The sequence below is a fragment of the Nerophis lumbriciformis genome, linkage group LG28 (assembly GCF_033978685.3).
Source record: "Nerophis lumbriciformis linkage group LG28, RoL_Nlum_v2.1, whole genome shotgun sequence".
NCBI lineage: Eukaryota > Metazoa > Chordata > Actinopteri > Syngnathiformes > Syngnathidae > Nerophis > Nerophis lumbriciformis.
Window position 1 is genome coordinate 5,712,313 of NC_084575.2, and position 23,016 is coordinate 5,735,328.

At 42.3% G+C, this 23,016-nt stretch overlaps 1 protein-coding gene across 1 annotated transcript in view; it reads left to right on the forward strand.

Annotated features, from left to right (window-relative positions):
• LOC133570670 (uncharacterized) overlaps window positions 1-20,052 on the forward strand; it is a 177,992-nt gene extending 157,940 nt beyond the window's left edge. Inside the window, exon 4 of the mRNA XM_072916538.1 lies at window positions 20,030-20,052. Within this exon, the coding sequence (XP_072772639.1) occupies window positions 20,030-20,052 (23 nt within the window). The remainder of the gene's footprint in view (window positions 1-20,029) is intronic.
• The last annotated feature ends 2,964 nt before the right edge of the window (window positions 20,053-23,016 follow it).

Consider the following 23,016-nt stretch of genomic DNA (forward strand, 5'->3'; position numbering starts at 1 on the left):
TCTGCACTTCTTTTAAGGTATATTTTACTATTGTATTGTATTCATCCTCCTGTGTTACCATGTTAATGTGACACTATGTGCACCTTATGTCTTATGTCTGTACAGCACTTTGGCCAACTGAGCTTGTTTTCAATGTCACATAGAAATAAATACACTCAACTCAACTCAACACATCATTGAGTGGCATTTACTTTTTACACTGGGGGGGACCAGACAAGCATTTACTTTTTACACTGGGGGGGACCAGACAAGCATTTAGTTTTTACACTGGGGGGGGACCAGACAAGCATTTACTTTTTACACTGGGGGGGACCAGACAAGCATTTACTTTTTACACTGGGGGGGACCAGACAAGCATTTGGTTTTTACACTGGGGGGGACCAGACAAGCATTTAGTTTTTACACTGGGGGGGACCAGACAAGCTCTGCTTCTTCCACTCATGTTGGACACTTGATCACTTGAGCAAAAGTTGTGCTTGTAAAGTTTTGACATGTTCCAAATAAATACATTGAAAGTGAACATTAATAATAACATTTTAAAGTATGTTTTGGTTGTATGCCAACTTTGCGGAGCAGCTCTTCACAGCATCACCTCGCTAGTTAGCTTAACGTTAGCATCTTCCATGTTACATCATAACGATGTTGAATAAATGTGTTTGTGTGCCTTACAGGCGGACTTGTTATTGGCTAACATATATACACATCATTTGTGCTACATCTTTTTACTTTATTAGTACATTAACCTCCAGTCTTCACACAGTGAGCGTAGAAATGAGTTTAACATTGGGGGGACATCAATTTATATCCCAAAATAATGTTAGGACAAATAAATGATTACACAGTATCAGTATCAGTCTATGTTAAGCATTTTATGTAGCATTCCCATTTTACACTTTTTACTCAACTCTTGTGAAATATCCACTGTCATGTTACTCTTTATAGTTTATTAGTCAATGAATATAATATTTACTGAGTCCTGCTGCTGTTTCACTTTTATTGTGGTGTCATTTTTCTAGCTGTTAAGAGAAGTATTTGATCTTAAATATATAAATAATCCTCCATATTGGCAGCCATAGTGATTCATTTATTCAGCAGAGCAATAAAACTTGGATCTGACAAAAAAGTAAACACAAATGTTGTCTTCCTCGCTGATAAAACATGATAGCAACATACACTAAATGTGGGATATAAATAATAGTGGAAGTATAATTGTTTGTATATCGTATATAAATTGGTACAAAGGTTTAATACGCGTATAAGGATATTTCACATGCCTTTACTGTGTATATAATTGAACAATGTTCATATTGTGTATAATGTGTATTTATAATATGTTGTACAAAAGACATTTCATAATTTTCGGAAGTTCATCTTGTACTTGACATTGTTTATAGGGTTAGGCGCTATAAGTGTTGAACTTCAGCCTAAACCCTTTCGGTCTGCAACATTTTCATTTTCATTTTCATTCTATGAATGTGCAACTGCTTGTTTATTTTGTTGACCATTGACCGAAGAATAATAAACTAATAACATCTGCTAGCTCATGATCGCCCCCACTTCTCAGTGTGGCGAGTTGGAGTACTACAAGAAGCACTCTAATACAGTGCTTAAATCTGTATTTTTAGTCTTATTATCAAGGAATAATGAGGTCACACTTATATTAAAATATTAATGCTAAGGTTTCGTCCAGTAGTGGACCGGTGATGATGATGATGATGATGAAGATGTATCTGTGCAAGTGAACAATTGGATCCACAAGGGACAACAACCCTTTCCACAGACTACACACACACATCAGAAACATAAATGTTAGAAGCCTACAACAATATATGTGAAGAAGACTTTAGGATTAAAAGTGAAGATGTGAGGTGAAATAAGTACAAATGCAGCAATAAAAACAAGCAACTCCACTCACGATGGCTCTAAAGTTCAGTGATGTGTTGCTAACTTCAGCATTTTTCTTCTTTGTTGATGTTTTGCAGTAGTTAACATCCATGATGTAACAATGCTGCTAATCTACCAGAGTCCACATTTTGTTTACCATTTTATTCATTCATACTTTTAGTTGGATAATAACATCAATAAAATGCAATGGAAAAAATGTGTGGAAAAAAATGCAAATGAAAATCATAAGATGTCCTCTCTTCAAAGATGAGAAAATAAAATAAAATAGTAGCTACATATATAATATTCAATACATGCACACAACTTAAAAAGTAAGTACAGGACAACATATAAGACTAGAAGATGAGAAGCACTACATACAACATCAAATATACATTCATATTAAACATGCTGTGTTTTTAAACTACATTTAGCACAATCACTGTTTAAGTGTTTTTACATCCCTGCAGCTTCCATGACTGTTACACACTCGTGTCTACTGACCTGATACTTATACCTGAACATCTTATCACACACAGTGCAACTAAACGGTTTCTTTCCATTGTGTGTTCTCATGTGTGTGGTCATGTTTTCCTTTCTGGAGAAACTCTTCTTACAAACAGAGCAAGTAAAAGGTTTCTCACCTGTGTGTGTTCTCATGTGTAATATCATTTCTTTCTTAGTGTAGAATCTTTTAGCACAAGCTGAGCAAGCAAAAGGTTTCTCTCCAGTGTGTGTTTTCATGTGTGTGGTCATGACTTGCTTGATGGAGAAACTCTTCTTACAAACAGAGCAAGTAAAAGGTTTCTCTCCAGTGTGTGTTCTCATGTGTGTGGTCATGATACCCTTTCTGGAGAAACTCTTCTTACAAACAGAGCAAGTTAAACGTTTCTCATGTAGGTGTGTTCTCAGGTGCAATATAATTTCCTTCTTAGTGATGAATGTTTTAGCACAAGATGAGCAAGCAAAAGGTTTCTCTCCAGTGTGTAGTCTCATGTGTGTGGTCATGGTAGGTTTTGTGGAGAAACTCTTCTTACAAACAGAGCAAGTAAAAGGTTTCTCACCTGTGTGTGTTCTCATGTGAAATATCATTTCCTTCTTAGTTTTGAATCTTTTAGCACAAGCTGAGCAAGCAAAAGGTTTCTCTCCAGTGTGTGTTCTCATGTGTATGGTCATTTGTTCCTTTCTGGAGAAACTCTTCTTACAAACAGAGCAAGTAAAAGGTTTCTCTCCAGTATGTATTCTAATGTGTCTTGTAAAATCACTCTTCCATGTAAATGATTTCCCACATTCAGAGCAGTCAAAGTGTTTGTTGTTAGTGTGATGTCTCGTATCACCTTTAGAGTCATTTTTACTCTCCAAAGGTTTTTGGATGTGGTCACTGTGATCAGAAGAGTGTGACATCATGTGGTCCATGTCTGACAGTGGAGCAAAGATGCTGTCTGGTTCTGACTTGATATCTTCACAATGCTCTCCATCAGCTTCTGTGATGTGTTGACTTACAAGCTCCGCCCCTCTGTTCTCCTCACTTTGACTGTGATGAAGCTGTAAGGACTGAGCTTCATCTTCATCATGAAGCTGCTCCTCTTTAATGTGGGAGGGGGCCTGTAGCTCCTTCTGTCCCACACTGGTGTGCCACTCCTCTTCATGACTCCCCGCTGACACCCGCTGGACGTCTGCAGAACAAATGAGGTGTTACTCTTTTGAAGTTTGCAGTATTCAAACTATTGACATGTGAGCTAGGCCAAATAGACAGTGATGGGCAAGCTACCTGGACAATGTAGTAAGCTAAGCTACAAGTTACTCTCAATTAAATGGAGCTAAGCTATCCTCAGAGAATTGTAGCACGCTACACTACAAGCTACACTGCAAAAGTAGCTTGCCACATCAAATATATATATATATATATATATATATATATATATATATATATATATATATATATATGTATATATATATATATATATATATATGTATGTATGTATTGGCCCAGATGTATAATATCAATGTTTATGTTGTCCATGGAAAGAAGTTAGTAAGAAGCAAAAGAAAAACAACCAACCATGGATGACAAAAGGACTGAAAAATGCTTGTCACAAAAAAAAGACATTATATGGAATATTAATAACACAGACATCTATAGAGGCAGAAAATAAGTATAATAAATATAAAAACAAGCTAATTGGTATACTAGGAACATGTAAGAAGGAATACTACAGACAATTATTAAAGAAGAACAGAAACAACATGAGAGCAACATGGGGCATCCTAAATAGCATCATTAAAAATGCTGCTAAGAAAGATTACCCCCAGTACTTTCTACATGGAAATACAAAAAATGACAATATGAACCAAATAGTTGAACGTTTTAATGATTACTTTGTTAATATCGGAAACAATGTGGAACAAAGATTTCCAAATGCAGATGATGGATCAGTTGAGGACTTGAATAAGCTCATAGACAGAAATCCCAATTCCATGTTTCTTAAGAACGTGACAAAAGAAGAAATAATCAAAATTGTATCCATCCATCCATCCATCTTCTTCCGCTTATCCGAGGTCGGGTCGCGGGGGCAGCAGCTTAAGCAGGGAAGCCCAGACTTCCCTCTCCCCAGCCTCTTCGTCCAGTTCCTCCCGGGGGATCCCGAGGCGTTCCCAGGCCAGCCGGGAGACATAGTCTTCCCAACGTGTCCTGGGTCTTCCCCGTGGCCTCCTACCGGTCAGACGTGCCCGAAACACCTCCCGAGGGAGGCGTTCGGGTGGCATCCTGACCAGATGCCCGAACCACCTCATCTGGCTCCTCTTGATGTGGAGGAGCAGCGGCTTTACTTTGAGCTCCCCCCGGATGACAGAGCTTCTCACCCTATCTCTAAGGGAGAGCCCCGCCACCCGGCGGAGGAAACTCATTTCGGCCGCTTGTACCCGTGATCTTGTCCTTTCGGTCATGACCCAAAGCTCATGACCATAGGTGAGGATGGGAACGTAGATCGACCAGTAAATCGAGAGCTTTGCCTTCCGGCTCAGCTCCTTCTTCACCACAACGGATTGATACAGTGTCCGCATTACTGAAGACGCCGCACCGATCCGCCTGTCGATCTCACGATCCACTCTTCCCTCACTCGTGAACAAGACTCCGAGGTACTTGAACTCCTCCACTTGGGGCAAGATCTCCTCCCCAACCCGGAGATGGCACTCCACCCTTTTCCGGGCAAGAACCATGGACTCAGATTTGGAGGTGCTGATTCCCATCCCAGTCGCTTCACACTCGGCTGCGAACCGATCCAGTGAGAGCTGAAGATCTTGGCCAGATGAAGCCATCAGGACCACATCATCTGCAAAAAGCAGAGACCTAATCCTGCAGCCACCAAACCAGATACCCTCAACGCCTTGACTGCGCCTAGAAATTCTGTCCATAAAGGTTATGAACAGAATCGGTGACAAAGGGCAGCCCTGGCGGAGTCCAACCCTCACTGAAAACGGGTCCGACTTACTGCCGGAAATGCGGACCAAGCTCTGACACTGATTATACAGGGAGCGAACCGCCACAATAAGACAGTCCGTTACCCCATACTCTCTGAGCACTCCCCACAGGACTTCCCGGGGTACACGGTCGAATGCCTTCTCCAAGTCCACAAAGCACATGTAGACTGGTTGAGCAAACTCCCATGCACCCTCAAGGACCCTGCCGAGAGTATAGAGCTGGTCCACAGTTCCACGACCAGGACGAAAACCACACTGTTCCTCCTGAATCCGAGGTTCGACTATCCGGCGTAGCCTCCTCTCCAGTACACCTGAATAGACCTTACCGGGAAGGCTGAGGAGTGTGATCCCACGATAGTTAGAACACACCCTCCGGTTCCCCTTCTTAAAGAGAGGAACCACCACCCCGGTCTGCCAATCCAGAGGTACCGCCCCCGATGTCCACACGATGTTGCAGAGTCTTGTCAAACAAGACAGCCCCACAACATCCAGAGCCTTAAGGAACTCCGGGCGGATCTCATCCACCCCCGGGGCCTTGCCACCGAGGAGCTTTTTAACTACCTCGGCAACCTCAGCCCCAGAAATAGGAGAGTCCACCACAGATTCCCCAGGCCCTGCTTCGTCATAGGAAGACGTGCTGGTAGGATTGAGGAGGTCTTCGAAGTATTCCCTCCACCGATCCACAACATCCGCAGTCGAGGTCAGCAGAACACCATCCTCACCATACACGGTGTTGACATTGCACTGCTTCCCCTTCCTGAGGCGGCGGATGGTGGTCCAGAATCGCTTTGAAGCCGTCCGGAAGTCATTTTCCATGGCTTCCCCGAACTCCTCCCATGTCCGAGTTTTTGCCTCTGCGACCGCCGAAGCCGCACATCGCTTTGCCTGTCGGTACCTGTCTGCTGCCTCCGGAGTCCTATGAGCCAAAAGAGCCCGATAGGACTCTTTCTTCAGCTTGACGGCATCCCTTACCGCTGGTGCGGGTTCTAGGATTACCGCCACGACAGGCACCAACCACCTTGCGGCCACAGCTCCAATCGGCCGCCTCGACAATAGAGGCACGGAACATCGTCCACTCGGACTCAATGTCTAGTGCCTCCCTCGTGACATGTTCAAAGTTCTTCCGGAGGTGGGAATTGAAACTCTCTCTGACAGGAGACTCTGCCAGGCGTTCCCAGCAAACCCTCACAATGCGTTTGGGCCTGCCAGGTCTGGCCGGCATCCTCCCCCACCATCGCAGCCAACTCACCACCAGGTGGTGATCGGTAGAAAGCTCCGCCCCTCTCTTCACCCGAGTGTCCAAAACATGAGACCGCAAATCCGATGACACAACTACAAAGTCGATCATGGAACTGCGGCCTAGGGTGTCCTGGTGCCAAGTGCACATATGGACACCTTTATGTTTGAACATGGTGTTTGTTATTGACAATCTGTGACGAGCACAAAAGTCCAATAACAAAACACCACTCGGATTCAGATCCGGGCGGCCATTCTTCCCAATCACGCCTCTCCAGGTTTCACTGTCGTTGCCAACATGAGCGTTGAAGTCCCCCAGTAGAACGAGGGAATCACCCGGGGGAGCACTCTCCAGTACTCCCTCGAGTGAATCCAAAAAGGGTGGGTAATCTGAGCTGCCGTTTGGCGCGTAAGCGCAAACAACAGTCAGGACCCGTCCCCCCACCCGAAGGCAGAGGGAGGCTACCCTCTCGTCCTCCGGTTTGAACTCCAACGTGCAGGCTTTGAGCCGGGGGGCAACAAGAATTGCCACCCCAGCCCGTCGCCTCTCACTGCCGGCAACGCCAGAGTGGAAGAGAGTCCAGCCCCTCTCAAGAGAACTGGTTCCAGAGCCCTTGCTGTGCGTCGAAGTGAGTCCGACTATATCTAGCCGGAACTTCTCCACCTCACGCACTAGCTCAGGCTCCTTCCCCCCCAGCGAGGTGACGTTCCACGTCCCAAGAGCTAGCTTATGTAGCCGAGGATCGGACCGCCAAGTGGCCTGCCTTCGGCTGCCGCCCAGCTCACACTGCACCCGACCTCTATGGCCCCTGCTATGGGTGGTGAGCCCATTGGAGGGGGGACCCACGTTGCCTCTTCGGGCTGTGCCCGGCCGGGCCCCATGGGGACAGGCCCGGCCACCAGGCGCTCGCCATCGTGCCCCACCTACAGGCCTGGCTCCAGAGGGGGGCCCCGGTGACCCGCGTCCGGGCGAGGGAAATCTGGGTTCCTTGTTTGTGTTCTTCATAGAGGTCTTCGAGCTGCTCTTTGTCTGATCCCTCACCTAGGACCAGTTTGCCTTGGGAGACCCTACCAGGGGGCATAGAATCCCCCGGACAACATAGCTCCTAGGATCATTGGGACACGCAAACTCCTCTACCACGTTAAGGTGGCAGCTCAGAGAGGAGATCCAAAATTGTAAAACATTGTAAATCCAAGACCTCAACCGACTGTCATGGAATAGATATGGTAACCATAAAAAAGGTTATAGAAGACATTTCAGAACCTCTGACATATATCAGCAACGTATCATTTCTAACCCGCAAATTCCCTAACAAAATGAAAATTGCAAAAGTCGTACCAATTTATAAGAATGGAGACATACACCAGTTTACTAACTACACACCAGAATTCACAGCAAATATGTCAACATGGATAGCATTAATCCAAATAACAGAGGAAATGAGCAATGCAATAGATGGTAAAGAATGTGCGGCCGCAGTATTCATGGACTTAACTAAAGCATTTGACACAATTAATCATGATATTTTTAAAACAGAACTAGAAGGATATGGCATCAGAGGTTTGGTCTTGAACTGGGTAAGAAGCTATATAACCAACAGGAAACAATATGTGAAGATGGGTGAAAATATGTCAACACAGCTAGATATATCTTGTGGTGTACCCCAGGGATCAATACTGGGACCAAGATTGTTTCATCTTTATATAAACCACATTTGTAAAGTTACAAAGGACTTAAAGTTAGTTTTATTTGCAGACGACACAACTGCTTTCTGTTCATGAGAGAACACACAGAAGATAATACAAATAATAACAGAAGAAATGAACACATTAAAAAGATGCTTTGACAATCTTTGAATCTCAGTAAAAGTAAAATAATGCTATTTGGTAACAGTAGAAGAGAAAGTCAGACACAAATACAAATAGACGGAATAGAAATTCAAAGAGTAAATGAAACCAAATGTCTAGGTATAATAATTGATGATAAATTGAACTGGAAATCTCATGTAAAAAATATACAACATAAAGTAGCAAGAAACACGTCAATAATGAATAAAGCAAAACATGTTCTAGACCAAAAATGACTTCATATTCTCTACTGCTCACTAGTGTTACATATCTGACTCATTGTGTAGAAATATGGGAAATAACTACAAAAGTACACTTCATTCATTAACTGTGTTACAAAAAAGATCAGTTATAATAATACATCATGTTGGATATAGACAACATACAATCCCTTTAATCATTGAATCAAAAATACTGAAATTTCACCACATAGTGAATTTGCAAACAGCTAAAATGATACACAAAGCAAACTATAACCTGCTAGCCAAGAATGTACAACAATTCTCAACAAAAGAGGAGAAATATAATCTTAGAGAAAAATGTAATTTAAAACATTTGTATGCACGTACAACACTTAAGACCTTCAGTATATCAGTATGTGGAATTAAATGATGGAATGGATGAAGCAAAGCAATCAAACAATGTACTAATATGATCCACTTCAAGAAACTCTTCACACTTAAAGTGTTTACAAAGTACAAAGAAGAAGATAAACATTCTCAATTTATTTCATCCATCATTCATTTTCTACATCATCTTACTCATCTCACCATATGAAATATAACTTACTTCACTCATTATTATTGATTTATTTTTATTGTGATTACTTATGGAGTATATTGTGAATACATTGAGAACAGGAAGTGAACAAAAGTGTTAGCAACTGTTATGTAAAAGAAAAGTGGTAGGATTAAATAAGCTCTGCTTCTTCCTACTCCTTTTCCAACATGTTGAAAAGACAAACTGGAAATTGTTATGTATCATGTTGTATGCATGCCTGTGTGATGCATCATGTTGTATGCATGCATGTGTGATGCATCATGTTGTATGCATGCATGTGTGATGTTTCATGTTGTATGCATGCATGTGTGATGTGTCATGTTTGTATGCATGCATGTGTGATGTATCATGTTGTATGCATGCATGTGTGATGTATCATGTTGTATGCATGCATGTGTGATGTATCATGTTGTATACATGCATGTGTGATGTATCATGTTGTATGCTTGCATGTGTGATGTATTATGTTGTATGCATGCATGTGTGATGCATCATGTTGTATACATGCATGTGTGATGTATCATGTTGTATGCATGCATGTGTGATGCATCATGTTGTATGCATGCATGTGTGATGCATCATGTTGTATGCATGCATGTGTGATGCATCGTGTTGTATGCATGCATGTGTGATGTATCATGTTGTATGCATGCATGTGTGATGTATCATGTTGTATGCTTGCATGTGTGATGTATCATGTTGTATGCATGCATTGTGATGTATCATGTTGTATGCATGCATGTGTGATGTATCATGTTGTATGCATGCATGTTTGATGTATCATGTTGTATGCATGCATGTGTGATGTATCATGTTGTATGCATGCATGTGTGATGTATCATGTTGTATGCTTGCATGTGTGATGTATCATGTTGTATGCTTGCATGTGTGATGTATTATGTTGTATGCATGCATGTGTGATGCATCATGTTGTATACATGCATGTGTGATGTATCATGTTGTATGCATGCATGTGTGATGCATCATGTTGTATGCATGCATGTGTGATGCATCATGTTGTATGCATGCATGTGTGATGCATCGTGTTGTATGCATGCATGTGTGATGTATCATGTTGTATGCATGCATGTGTGATGTATCATGTTGTATGCTTGCATGTGTGATGTATCATGTTGTATGCATGCATTGTGATGTATCATGTTGTATGCATGCATGTGTGATGTATCATGTTGTATGCATGCATGTGTGATGTATCATGTTGTATGCATGCATGTGTGATGTATCATGTTGTATGCATGCATGTGTGATGTATCATGTTGTATGCTTGCATGTGTGATGTATCATGTTGTATGCATGCATGTGTGATGTATCATGTTGTATGCATGCATTGTGATGTATCATGTTGTATGCATGCATGTGTGATGTATCATGTTGTATGCATGCATGTGTGATGTATCATGTTGTATGCATGCATGTGTGATGTATCATGTTGTATGCTTGCATGTGTGATGTATCATGTTGTATGCATGCATGTGTGATGTATCATGTTGTATGCATGCATGTGTGATGTATCATGTTGTATGCTTGCATGTTCCAAATAAACTCAAAGTCAACTCAACTCAACTAACACTTGGTGGACATTTAAGCCACAAAATGCAAATGGAGTATTGTTGGTGTATTTTGGATGGTTATAGAGGACCTCCCATTGGCTCCATTGCAAGTGGACTTTTATTTACATTTATGAGTTAGAATTAGGGCTGGGTGATGTATGGAATATACTGGATATATTGTGGGTTTGTCTCTGTGCGATATAGAAAATGACTATATGGTGATATTGGAGTATACGTTCTCACACAGTTGCTTTTAGCTGCAGGCATTACACTACAGGCTCTTCTCACTCTTTCTTGTCTCTCCTTCTTACAGAGACATAAAACAAGCGCACCTTCTTACATACGTCACATACTGTCACGTGTGCAACGTCATATGCTCTCACGGAGTAGACAGGTAGCGGCATGGTAACGTTAGCTGTGGTGCTAGTGGTAATACGAGAGAAAGAAGGTGCCAATCTAGTAACAAATTAAGGAAGAATTAATTCCCAAGAAAAACAGCAGGGGGTCCATCGTCTGGCAGTGGTTTGGCTTCAAGCGGGTAGATGGTGAACAAGTATGCGGCAAAAGCGTTGCTACAAAAAGTAGCAGCACTGCTAATGTAGCATCATTTGAAAAGTCACCCGCTAGAGAATGAAGAGTGCTTGAAACTCTGCATGTCAACATCTCGGCCGGTGCAACACCCACAAAATATCTAAGCAACCATTTCCAGATCAACACCGTATGAAACAAATAGTCAACAACAGAAGGAGATAACGTCCGCAGAAACCTACCACATAGTGAAGGACATACACTATTTGATTTCCTATTATGCAGCTCATTTTTATTTGACACTTATTGAAATATCTTGTGTGACATCATGCACAAAAGTGCATTTTATTTGTTTTTAACTACCGTATTTTCCGCACTATAAGGCGCGCCTAAAAACCACAAATTTTCTCAAAAGCTAACAGTGCGCCTTATAACCCGGTGCGCTTTATTACGATTAATTTTCATAAAGTTTCGATCTCGCAACTTCGGTAAACAGCCGCCATCTTTTTTCCCGGTAGAACAGGAAGCGCTTCTTCTTCTACGCAAGCAACCGCCAAGGAAAGCACCCGCCCCCATAGAACAGGAAGCGCTTCACCCGCCCCCATAGAACAGGAAGCGCTTCACCCGCCCCCGGAAGAAGAAGAAAAAACGCGCGGATATCACCGTACGTTTAATTTCCTGTTTACATCTGTAAAGACCACAAAATGGCTCCTACTAAGCGATCCGGTTCATAAAAAGACGCAATCTCTCCATCCGCACACGGATTACTACCGTATTTCACAGCAACTGAACCGCACTGTGGAACGGGAGCACGTACGGTGAATATTCGCACCACAGGGAATGAAGTCATCCTTCACTGTGGTTCTAGCTTGCCATGCTAACTTCCACTCATGGTGATATTCAAAAGGAAGACCTTGCCAAAAGAGACCTTTCCAGCCGGCGTCATCATAAAAGCTAACTCGAAGGGATGGATGGATGAAGAAAAGATGAGCGAGTGGTTAAGGGAAGTTTACGCGAAGAGGCCGGGTGGCTTTTTTCACACAGCTCCGAAGGCGAACACACCTTCACTAAGACGGGCAGACAGCCTCGGACGACATACGCCAACATTTGCCAGTGGATCGTAAATGCCTGGGCAGATATTTCGGTCACAACTGTGGTCCGAGCTTTCCGGAAGGCAGGATTCACAGAACAACAGCGACACTGACTCCCGATGACTTCTACGAGACGGAACCGGCCATTTTGGATACCACGCTTGCGCAACTTTTCAATTCGGACACCGAAGACGAAGAATTCGAAGGATTTACGAATGAAGAATAACTTCAGAAGGTGAGCGCTATGTTTATTTTGTGTGTTGTGACATTAACGTTCGAGCAACATTATGTTACTATTGCTCTACACCATTTTGAATTTTACTATGTTTGTGATTGCACATTTGCGTACATTTTGGGACAGAGTTGTTAGAACGCTGGTTTTCAATATATTATTAAAGTTTGACTGAACTATCTGACTGTTTTTTTGACATTCACTTTAGCGCAGCGTTTTTTTGACATTCACTTTAGCGCAGCGTAGGCGCGGCTTATAGTCCGGGGCGGCTTATTGGTGGACAAAATTATGAAATATGTAATTCATAGAAGGTGCGGCTAATAATCCGGTGCGCCTTATAGTGCGGAAAATACGGGTGTAGTGGCGTTTGGTACAAAAAGTGCACTTTAATTTAGTGTTGTTTTGATATGTCATCTTAGTGACATCATGCACAAAAGTGCACTAATAGCTTGTTTTAAAATGTCTCTGACAATCTTGCACTTTCTGTTTGGAAATGACATGAATGTTTGTGCCACTGCTTAATAACTGTTTAATAAATACACTTTTGCTAAATTGACTTAGTTGTGGTTTCCCTCTCTGCATGAAAGTTTAAAAGTAGCATATATTAATGCAGTATGAAGAATAATGTTTTAAAGTAGACACAAAGAATCATCATACTGCTGTGATTATATGCATCAAGTGTTCATTCAAGGCTAAGGCAAACATATCCACATATATATGGAGTATCGTGACGTGGCCTAAACATATCCACATATATATGGTGTATCGTGACATGGCCTAAACATATCCACATATATATGGTGTATGGTGACATGGACTAAACATATCCACATATATATGGTGTATGGTGACATGGCCTAAACATATCCACATATATATGGTGTATCGTGACGTGTTCTAAACATATCCACATATGCATGGTGTATCGTGACATGGACTAAACATATCCACATATATATGGTGTATCGTGACATGGCCTAAACATATCCACATATATATGGTGTATCGTGACATGGCCTAAACATATCCACATATATATGGTGTATCGTGACATGGCCTAAACATATCCACAAATATATGGTGTATCGTGACGTGTTCTAAACATATCCACATATATATGGTGTATGGTGACATGGCCTAAACATATCCACATATATATGGTGTATCGTGACGTGTTCTAAACATATCCACATATACATGGTGTATCGTGACATGGACTAAACATATCCACATATATATGGTGTATCGTGACATGGCCTAAACATATCCACATATATATGGTGTATCGTGACATGGCCTAAACATATCCACATATATATGGTGTATGGTGACATGGCCTAAACATATCCACATATATATGGTGTATCGTGACGTGTTCTAAACATATCCACATATACATGGTGTATCGTGACATGGACTAAACATATCCACATATATATGGTGTATCGTGACATGGCCTAAACATATCCACATATATATGGTGTATCGTGACATGGCCTAAACATATCCACATATATATGGTGTATCGTGACATGGCCTAAACATATCCACAAAAATATGGTGTATCGTGACGTGTTCTAAACATATCCACATATACATGGTGTATCGTGACATGGCCTAAACATATCCACATATATATGGTGTATCATGACATGGACTAAACATATCCACATATTAATAAAAGGCCATATCGCCCAGCCCTAGTTAGAATGTAATTTATTTATTTTTATATATCCACCCTCATGTCTTTTATAATGATTGTGAACGATAGAAAACAATGCCCAAAAAAGTGCAGTTCCCCTCTAAATCCCAATGATTAGATTTAAGACTTGAAGTGTATGAGCATGAAGTGATGAAGCCTACTTGGATGAGTCTTCTAAGACTAAGTGAACAGTCCAGTTGTGATGGATTGAATGCCCTGAGAATAAAATGATATGTGCTTACTTGTACTGTGATGAAGCTGTGAGGACTCAGGTGCTTTGTCTTCATGCTCTTCAGTCTTCACAGAGACAACAGTCAGTGGAAACTTGCTGACATCATCCTCCTCCTGCCCTGGAAGAAACTCTTCCTCCTGAGTAACCCAGAGATCCTCCTCTTCTTCTTTAATGTGGGGGGGCTGTGCATCCTCCTGCTGCTGAAGGGGACGTTCTTCTTGACGAGCGTTCATCTGTTGGACGTCCGCAAGACAACACAAACAGACTTCAGCTCAGATGTGTCAAATATTTTTTAGTCTATCAAATATAATATTTTCCAAGTGGACAGACACCACTTTCTGGTGATGTTCTTCTACACATGGAATAATCATCAGTTATTGATTATTATGAATTGTGTAATTGATCTTGTTTTTTGCATTTACATAAATTATTGATTAAAAAGTAACAACTTATAGAAAACCTCCTGCTGGGATTTTAATACCGTCATGATTGCATTAAGTCAGTCTGCACAGATACAAGTTTCATTGTGCTGCAGCATCGAGTGACGCCAACTCGCTCCTCCCACTACCAACCTACCAGCCAACCTTGACGTGTCACGTGCACCTCCAAAATAGTCCGACCTCACGTCAACGGTGACCAGGACTGCAGAGCTGTGATCGGTTGGCTTTACTTTTACACGCAATATCCTCTCCTCGTTCTTCCTTCTGCGAAAGCAACATTCTTAAACCCAACAAAAAAACAACAGAAGTGCAGCGAAGCACGTGTAACAAGTGCCAGCAAGTGTGGCTGTGCGATAGTATGTTGGTTGAACCTCACTCACACCTTAAGAAATGTGCTGGCGTGAAAATATATATACACTATATTGCCAAAAGTATTTGGCCATTCATCCAAATGATGACAATCAGGTGTCCTAATCACTTATAAAACCAAGCACTTAGGCATGGAGACTGTTTCCACAAACATTTTGTGAAAGAATGGGCCGCTCTCAGTGATTTCCAGCGTGGAACTGTCATGTGCAACAAATCCAGTCGTGAAATTTCCTCGCTCCTAAATATTCCAAAGTCAACTGTCGGCTTTATTATAAGAAAAGTGAAGAGTTTGGGAACAACAGCAACTCAGCCACCAAGTGGTAGGCCACGTAAACTGATAGAGAGGTCAGCATCGTGCAAAGACTTTCTGCACAGTCAGTTGCTACAGAGCTCCAAAATTCATGTGACCTTCCAATTAGCCCACATACAGAACGCAGAGAGCTTCATGGAATGGCTTTCCATGGCCGAGCAGCTTTATCTAAGCCATACATCACTAAGTCCAATGCAAAGCGTGGGATGCAGTGGTGTAAAGCATGTCACCACTGGACTCTAGAGCAGTGGAGACACCTTCTCTGGACTGATGAATCACGCTTTTCCATCTGGCAACCTGATGCACCAATCTGGGTTTGGAGGTTGCCAGGAGAACGCTACATTTCGGACTGCATTGTGCCGAGTGTGGAATTTGGTGGAGGAGGAATTATGGTGTGGGGTTGGTTTTTCAGGAGTTGGGCTTGGCCCCTTAGTTCCAGTGAGAGGAACTTTGAATGCTCCAGGATACCAAAACATGTTGGACAATTCCATGGGATGGCACTTCAAGTTCTTATGTGAGTAAAGGCAGGAGGCCAAATACTTTTGGAAAGATAGTGTGTGTGTATATATATATATATATATATATATATATATATATATATATATATATTTATATTTTTTTGAGAATATTTGGGTACCTCATGATTTGATTACAAACAAAATATTGATGCATGTTCAATTTGTGTACAGTATATTATATTATATATTTTCATATGTCCGCCCGAATGCAGCTGAGATAGGCTCCAGCACCCCCCCCCCCCAATCCCAAAAAAAAGACAAGCGGTAGGAAAATGGATGGGTGGATGTCATCAAGGTAATAGAAGTGCGTGCAAACAACATAATTTGTATTTATTGCTAATAAAGTTAGCACCAACACAAAGTAGACTACTGCAATGTATGTGTAATACATTATATTACACTGTCATAATAATAATAATTTAAATTGTTATCCTGTAAAGCGTCTTTGAGTACACTGAAAAGTGCTATACCAAATAAAATGTTTTATTATTATTATTATACCATGTGACTTATTCCAGACTTAAATTACGAGACGTTTGTTCCTTTCTAGTAACAACTATTTAATGATGTTAAGCGTGACTGTACTATACAGCGACAAAACAGTTAAAGTATTAAATAAGTCAATATAATTGTCATAGAGAACATATAAAATACACTCCTCAGACGCTCGCATTTGCTACAAAGGCCTGCTAGCGGGCTAACGCTAGCACGTTAGCTTCGAACAACATATCAGGTAAATAATATAAACATATATAATGTATATTACCTCATAAGCCGCATGTACAAGAGAGGAGTGGAATATATTCTTCTTATTGTTACACCAGCAACTCTTAAATGGCACTTTCTCTTGTTCTGTGGCTGGGCGAAGGAAGTGTGCACCACTCACTATTGTCCCAGTGAAACACGTGTTTGGACAACATTTGTTCCGCGGTTGAGAACACCTCGATGACGTCACACAGGAGGAAGAACAAAACAAGATGGCGTCTGACGGAGAATACCTTGTTTTGGTTATTATGCTTTCTTGGTCTTAATTACAACGTCCATGTGCACATGTATGTCGTTTAACAGAGTAATTGTTTGTATGCGGATACATTAGTCTGAGTGCACTTTGACCTGCTAGCCTAGCCTGCTGCTTAGCTTAGCTTGTTAGCTGCTAACAAAGAGAGGCGGAAGTGATCGACACATCAAAGCAGAGATCCAATGTAAGTGTAAAGTGTTATTATTGTGTGAACATGTCTACATTAAGTAGAGATCCAATGTAAGTGTAAAGTGTTATTATTGTGTGAACATGTCTACATTAAGCAGAGATCCAATGTAAGTGTAAAGTGTTATTATTGTGTGAACATGTCTACATTAAGCAGATATCCAATGTAAGTGTAAAGTGTTATTATTGTGTGAACATGTCTACATTAAGCAGAGATCCAATGTAAGTTTAAAGTGTTATTATTGTGTGAACATGTCTACATTACAAATGATGTGAGTGTTGGTAAATCAGCGACTAACTGCTGCCGTTGAAGAAATATTTGTGATAGAAAAAAAAAAAACAATAGCAGAGGACGAGGAATAACTTTGTCCAACAAAAGAGGAGAAGGAGCGACAACATCAACTACTGGACGCTGTTTTCAAGAAACATCAAGTTATGTTACACATCCATCCATCCATCTTCTTCTGCTTATCCGAGGTCGGGTCGCGGGGGCAGCAGCCTAAGCAGGGAAGCCCAGACTTTCCTCTCCCCAGCCGCTTCGTCCAGCTCTTCCCGGGGGATCGCGAGGCGTTCCCAGGCCAGCCGGGAGACATAGTCTACCCAACGTGTCCTGGGTCTTCCCCGTGGCCTCGTACCGGTCGGACGTGCCCATAACACCTCCCTAGAGAGGCGTTCGGGTGGCATCCTGACCAGATGCCCGAACCACCTCATCTGGCTCTTCTCGATGTGGAGGAGCAGCGGCTTTACTTTGAGCTCCTCCCGGATGACAGAGCTTCTCACCCTATCTCTAAGGGAGAGCCCCGCCACCCGGCGGAGGAAACTCATTTGGGCCGCTTGTACCCGTGATTTTGTCCTTTCGGTCATGACCCAAAGCTCATGACCATAGGTGAGGATGGGAACGTAGATCGACCGGTAAATTGAGAGCTTTGCTTTCCGGCTCAGCTCCTTCTTCACCACAACGGATCGATACAGCGTCCGCATTACTGAAGACGCCGCACCGATCCGCCTGTCGATCTCACGATCCACTCTTCCCTCACTCGTGAACAAGACTCCGAAGTACTTGAACTCCTCCACTTGGGGCAGGGTCTCCTCCCCAACCCGGAGATGGCACTCCACCCTTTTCCGGGCGAGAACCTTGGACTCGGACTTGGAGGTGCTGATTCTCATTCCAGTCGCTTCACACTCGGCTGCGAACCGATCCAGTGAGAGCTGAAGATCCTGGCCAGATGAAGCCATCAGGACCACATCATCTGCAAAAAGCAGAGACCCAATCCTGCAGCCACCAAACCAGATCCCCTCAACGCCTTGACTGCACCTAGTAATTCTGTCCATAAAAGTTATGAACAGAATCGGTGCCTTGGCGGAGTCCAACCCTCACTGGAAACGGGTCCGACTTACTGCCGGCAATGCGAACCAAGTTCTGACACTGATCGTACAGGGAGCGGACCACCACAATCAGACAGTCCGATACCCCATACTCTCTGAGCACTCCCCACAGGACTTCCCGAGGGACACGGTTGAATGCCTTCTCCAAGTCCACAAAGCACATGGAGACTGGTTGGGTTACCTCCCATGCACCCTAAGGACCCTGCCAAGAGTATAGACCTGGTCCACAGTTCCACCACCAGGACGAAAACCACACTGTTCCTCCTGAATCAGAGGTTCGACTATCCGGTGTAAACTCCTCTCCAGTACACCTGAATAGACCTTACCGGGAAGGGTGAGGATGCTAATACATTTTGACACACATATAAGAAAAACACTAACCTTATGACGGATGCTTTTGCAATTGTTCGATTTGATCTTTCCCAACACCTAGTGGCCACAATAATTCATTAGTCAAGCTCATGGCGCAGAAAGTTGAACGATGTGGACACCTTTGGTACTGGATACTTTCTATCCGACTTCTATTTTGGAGACTTTGTGTACGTATTAAGCAACTATAATTATTTGATATGCTTCAATGTGCTGTTTTAGCTTAGCTGTTGTGTAGCTGCTAGCTCCTACAGCAGGTGTTTCCAAAGTGCAGCCCATAGCTATGTTTTTAACCGACAACAAGGAGTGTTGAAAATGTGGTATTTGCGTGTCGGTCCAATCAGCGGCAGTTACGCCCTGTTTCGTCATTGGACCTAAGTCTTTGGCTTGGTAGGTGGGACAGAGAGCAAGGGAACAATGTGGGACAGCAATGGTGTCCATCTTATACCATGCTAGTTGTTGCAATGAAAGGTCAACATGATCAGCCACACCCTAAGTTCCAACATATATAGGAGTCTAAGGCCTCCTGGTATGAGTCATCTGACTGGTGATCATAACAGGTGGTGGTACATACGGACGTAGCTCAGTCAGCCAGGGCTTTCACTGATAGAACAGTTGGAGCAGTCCTTGTCCTTCACTCCTTCCCGGGAGGAGGCGTACCCAGTAGATGTCGGCCATTGCTGGTACTTCAGGCTGTGGTACGAGCACGAGCATGGAGGAGCCTTTGTAGTGGTGTCGCAGCTTGGTGGTGGTGCCGTCAGGTAACACCAGGAAGGTTCCTTCTGTTCGACATTGACTGCTGCTTTTTTCTCCCTGGACTCTGACTTCATATCTGGTGTTGTCCTTCAGACCTGGGCCAAGAAGCCACGTAAACCGTGGCAAGAATGTGGGCGATAACAGTGTATGTGCGTGGGCATGAACTTGCACCCAGTTTCAACTGGAACTCAGGACATATGATTAGTTGCACGGCCTATTCTAATCTATATTAAACATTTCTTAATCACGTCATCCTTCATTATCTTAATTATATCCCAACTTTAGCTACTTTTAAAAATGGGTGACTTATTCTAGTCCATTTGTAAATAAATAGTTTTCCTAAATTATAGTCTCTTCACTTTAACCAGACAGTCATTAGGACAAAAGACCCTGCGAGGACTTTGCCCTTTAAAAGGGAAAGCCCGAAAAAGGACAGTAATAAGATAAATTCATCACATTTGCTATGAGGCATTTTATTATTAATGTATTTTGTTCTTGTTACTTGGGGCGGTATAGCTCGGTTGGTAGGGTGGCCGTGCCAGCAACTTGAGGGTTCCAGGTTCGATCCCAGCTTCTGCCATCGTAGCTGTTGTGTCCTTGGGCAAGACATTTTACTCACCTGCTCCCAGTTAACATTGGTTTAAATGTAACTTAGGTATTGGGTTTCACTATGTAAAGCGCTTTGAGTCACTAGAGAAAAGCGCTATATAAATATAATTCACTTCACATGATATGTTTTTGTTCTGTTTTCTCATTTCAAGGGGAACTGCACCTTTTGGAATCATTCACAGTCCCTTTGTAAGTTAAAGTTAATGTCCCAACGGTAGTCCCACACTAGGTGTGGTGAAATGATCCTCTGCATTTGACCCATCCCCAAGTTCACCCTGGGAGGTGAGGGCAGCGGAGGCCGCGCTCGAGAATAATTTGGTGATTTAACCCCCAACCCTTGATGCTGAGTGCCAAGCAAGGAGGCAATGGGTCCCATTTTTATAGTCTTTGGTATGACTCGGCCGGGGTTTGAACTCCCGACTTTCCAGTGTCAGGGCAGACACTCTAACCACAAGGCCACTGAGCAGGTCGATGGTTAATGCATCCTCAATAGAAAATAAACCTTCGCAAAAGTTAGCTAACAATTGAGTCATTGGTAGCTGCTCTATTCTGCCTATAAAGTGCTCTAAATAACATCCTAAAACCTTCAACATTTTAAATACACACTGTAAGTATATATGTAATGTAGTAACATTCTTAATAACATGTCATATTTACATATCTTGCTCATTTTAAACATACAATGTCTGCTCTCACTGGGATGCCGACTGATGGGATGTTCATATCTTCCCGTTTAGATGAAGAATTAATCCTCACAAAGGGTTAAAAAGGGTGGGTGCAAAAGAGCGTATTTTTGTGTCTTTCTTGCCATCTCCAGGTCTAAGTTGGATGTCAAAGTTGACCAAGTTCTCGGTTTATGTCCGCAACCTTCTACTACATAAGTGAGAAGAATGATTTATAATCTAGAATTAGCTTTCACCATCTTAGAGGCCAGAAAGCAGCTCAGTATGTCAATATAGCAACATAAGCTAGTTAGTTGAAAGCACACCAACCCCGTGACATGACACTTCCACGTGATGTAGAACAGTAGTACCACATTTTAAACATACACACACATCTGAAGAATATAAAAAATAAATATATTTGGTGGGCCAAACAAAATGACTCGGCGAACCAATGTTTGGTATGGGCGATATGACCTCAAATCTATATCCTAATAACAATATATGTCACCATATATCATTTGGTATATGATTGATAATAGAAGAATGTCACAACTGGTTACAAAGGCTCCTAATTTGGCAGCTGACATATGCAGTAACCTATTGTGTCATTTCTAATTGTATTATTTTGTCCAAACAATTATTATTAATGTATTTGTTTATTTACTGTTAATATCTGGTTACTTTCTTTGAGAAAATAATACTGGAAATGATGTAATATTTTACTGCATGTTTCAGCAACTAAATTAGGAGCCTGTGTAGCCTGTTTTAAAATGGTTCTATTAGTAATTCTATATGAAATAATATATCGCAAAATCAATTTTAAACCATATCGTCTATCCATAGTAAAAAGTCCTGTCGTCCTGGTTTGTTTTTATTGTCCTGTGAATAATGTTGTAAAGAGCAGCGTGTTTGTGCGTCACTGAGATTTCAAGACAGTTCATACGATAGCTTGTTTTTCCTAAGTGCATGTAAAAGTACTGAATGCATTGTGTGACTGAGCAGAGATGGTGTGTTTGTCTTGCAGACGTCTGTGAAGAACATCTTCACCCTGAGCAACAGCAGTGGAGCTTCAGGATGCGGACGGAGGAGCCACAGCCTTCCCACATTAAGAAGGAAGAGGAATACCCACTCATCACCCATTTTAAAGAGGAAGAGGAGGACCCACTGACCCCTCACATTAAAGAGGAAGAGGAGGAACACAGCATCAGTCAGCAGGGAGAGCATCTTGAAGGACTGGAGGAGGTTGATGTCACCAAGATGCCAGTGACTGGTGTCCCTGTGAAGAGTGAAGATGATGAGGTCAAAGGTGAAAGTGAGGAGAAGAGAGAGGCAGAGCCTCCAAGCAGCAGCTCAACACAACACATGACAACAGAAGCTGATGGAGACCACTGTGGAGGATCACAAGCAGACAAGATCTTAGCTCCACTATCAGATAGTGAGGACACAACGTCACACTCTCCTGACACTGATGATGAAGACTCTAAAGATGATGCAACATGTCACACTGACAACACTCACTTCACATGTTCTCTCTGTGACAAAACTTTCAAATATCCTCGTCATCTGAAAACACACATGAGAACACACACTGGAGAAAAAACTTTTTTTATGTTTAATCTGCGGTAAAGGGTTTACTCATAGGCACGATTTGAAAATACACAAGAGAATACACACTGGAGAAAAACCTTTTCCTGCTCAGAATGTGGTAAGAGTTTTGTAAGAAATCAAAGTTTAAAAGGACACATAAGAACACACACTGGAGAACAACCTTTTTCATGTTCAATCTGTGGTAAAGATTTTACTCGA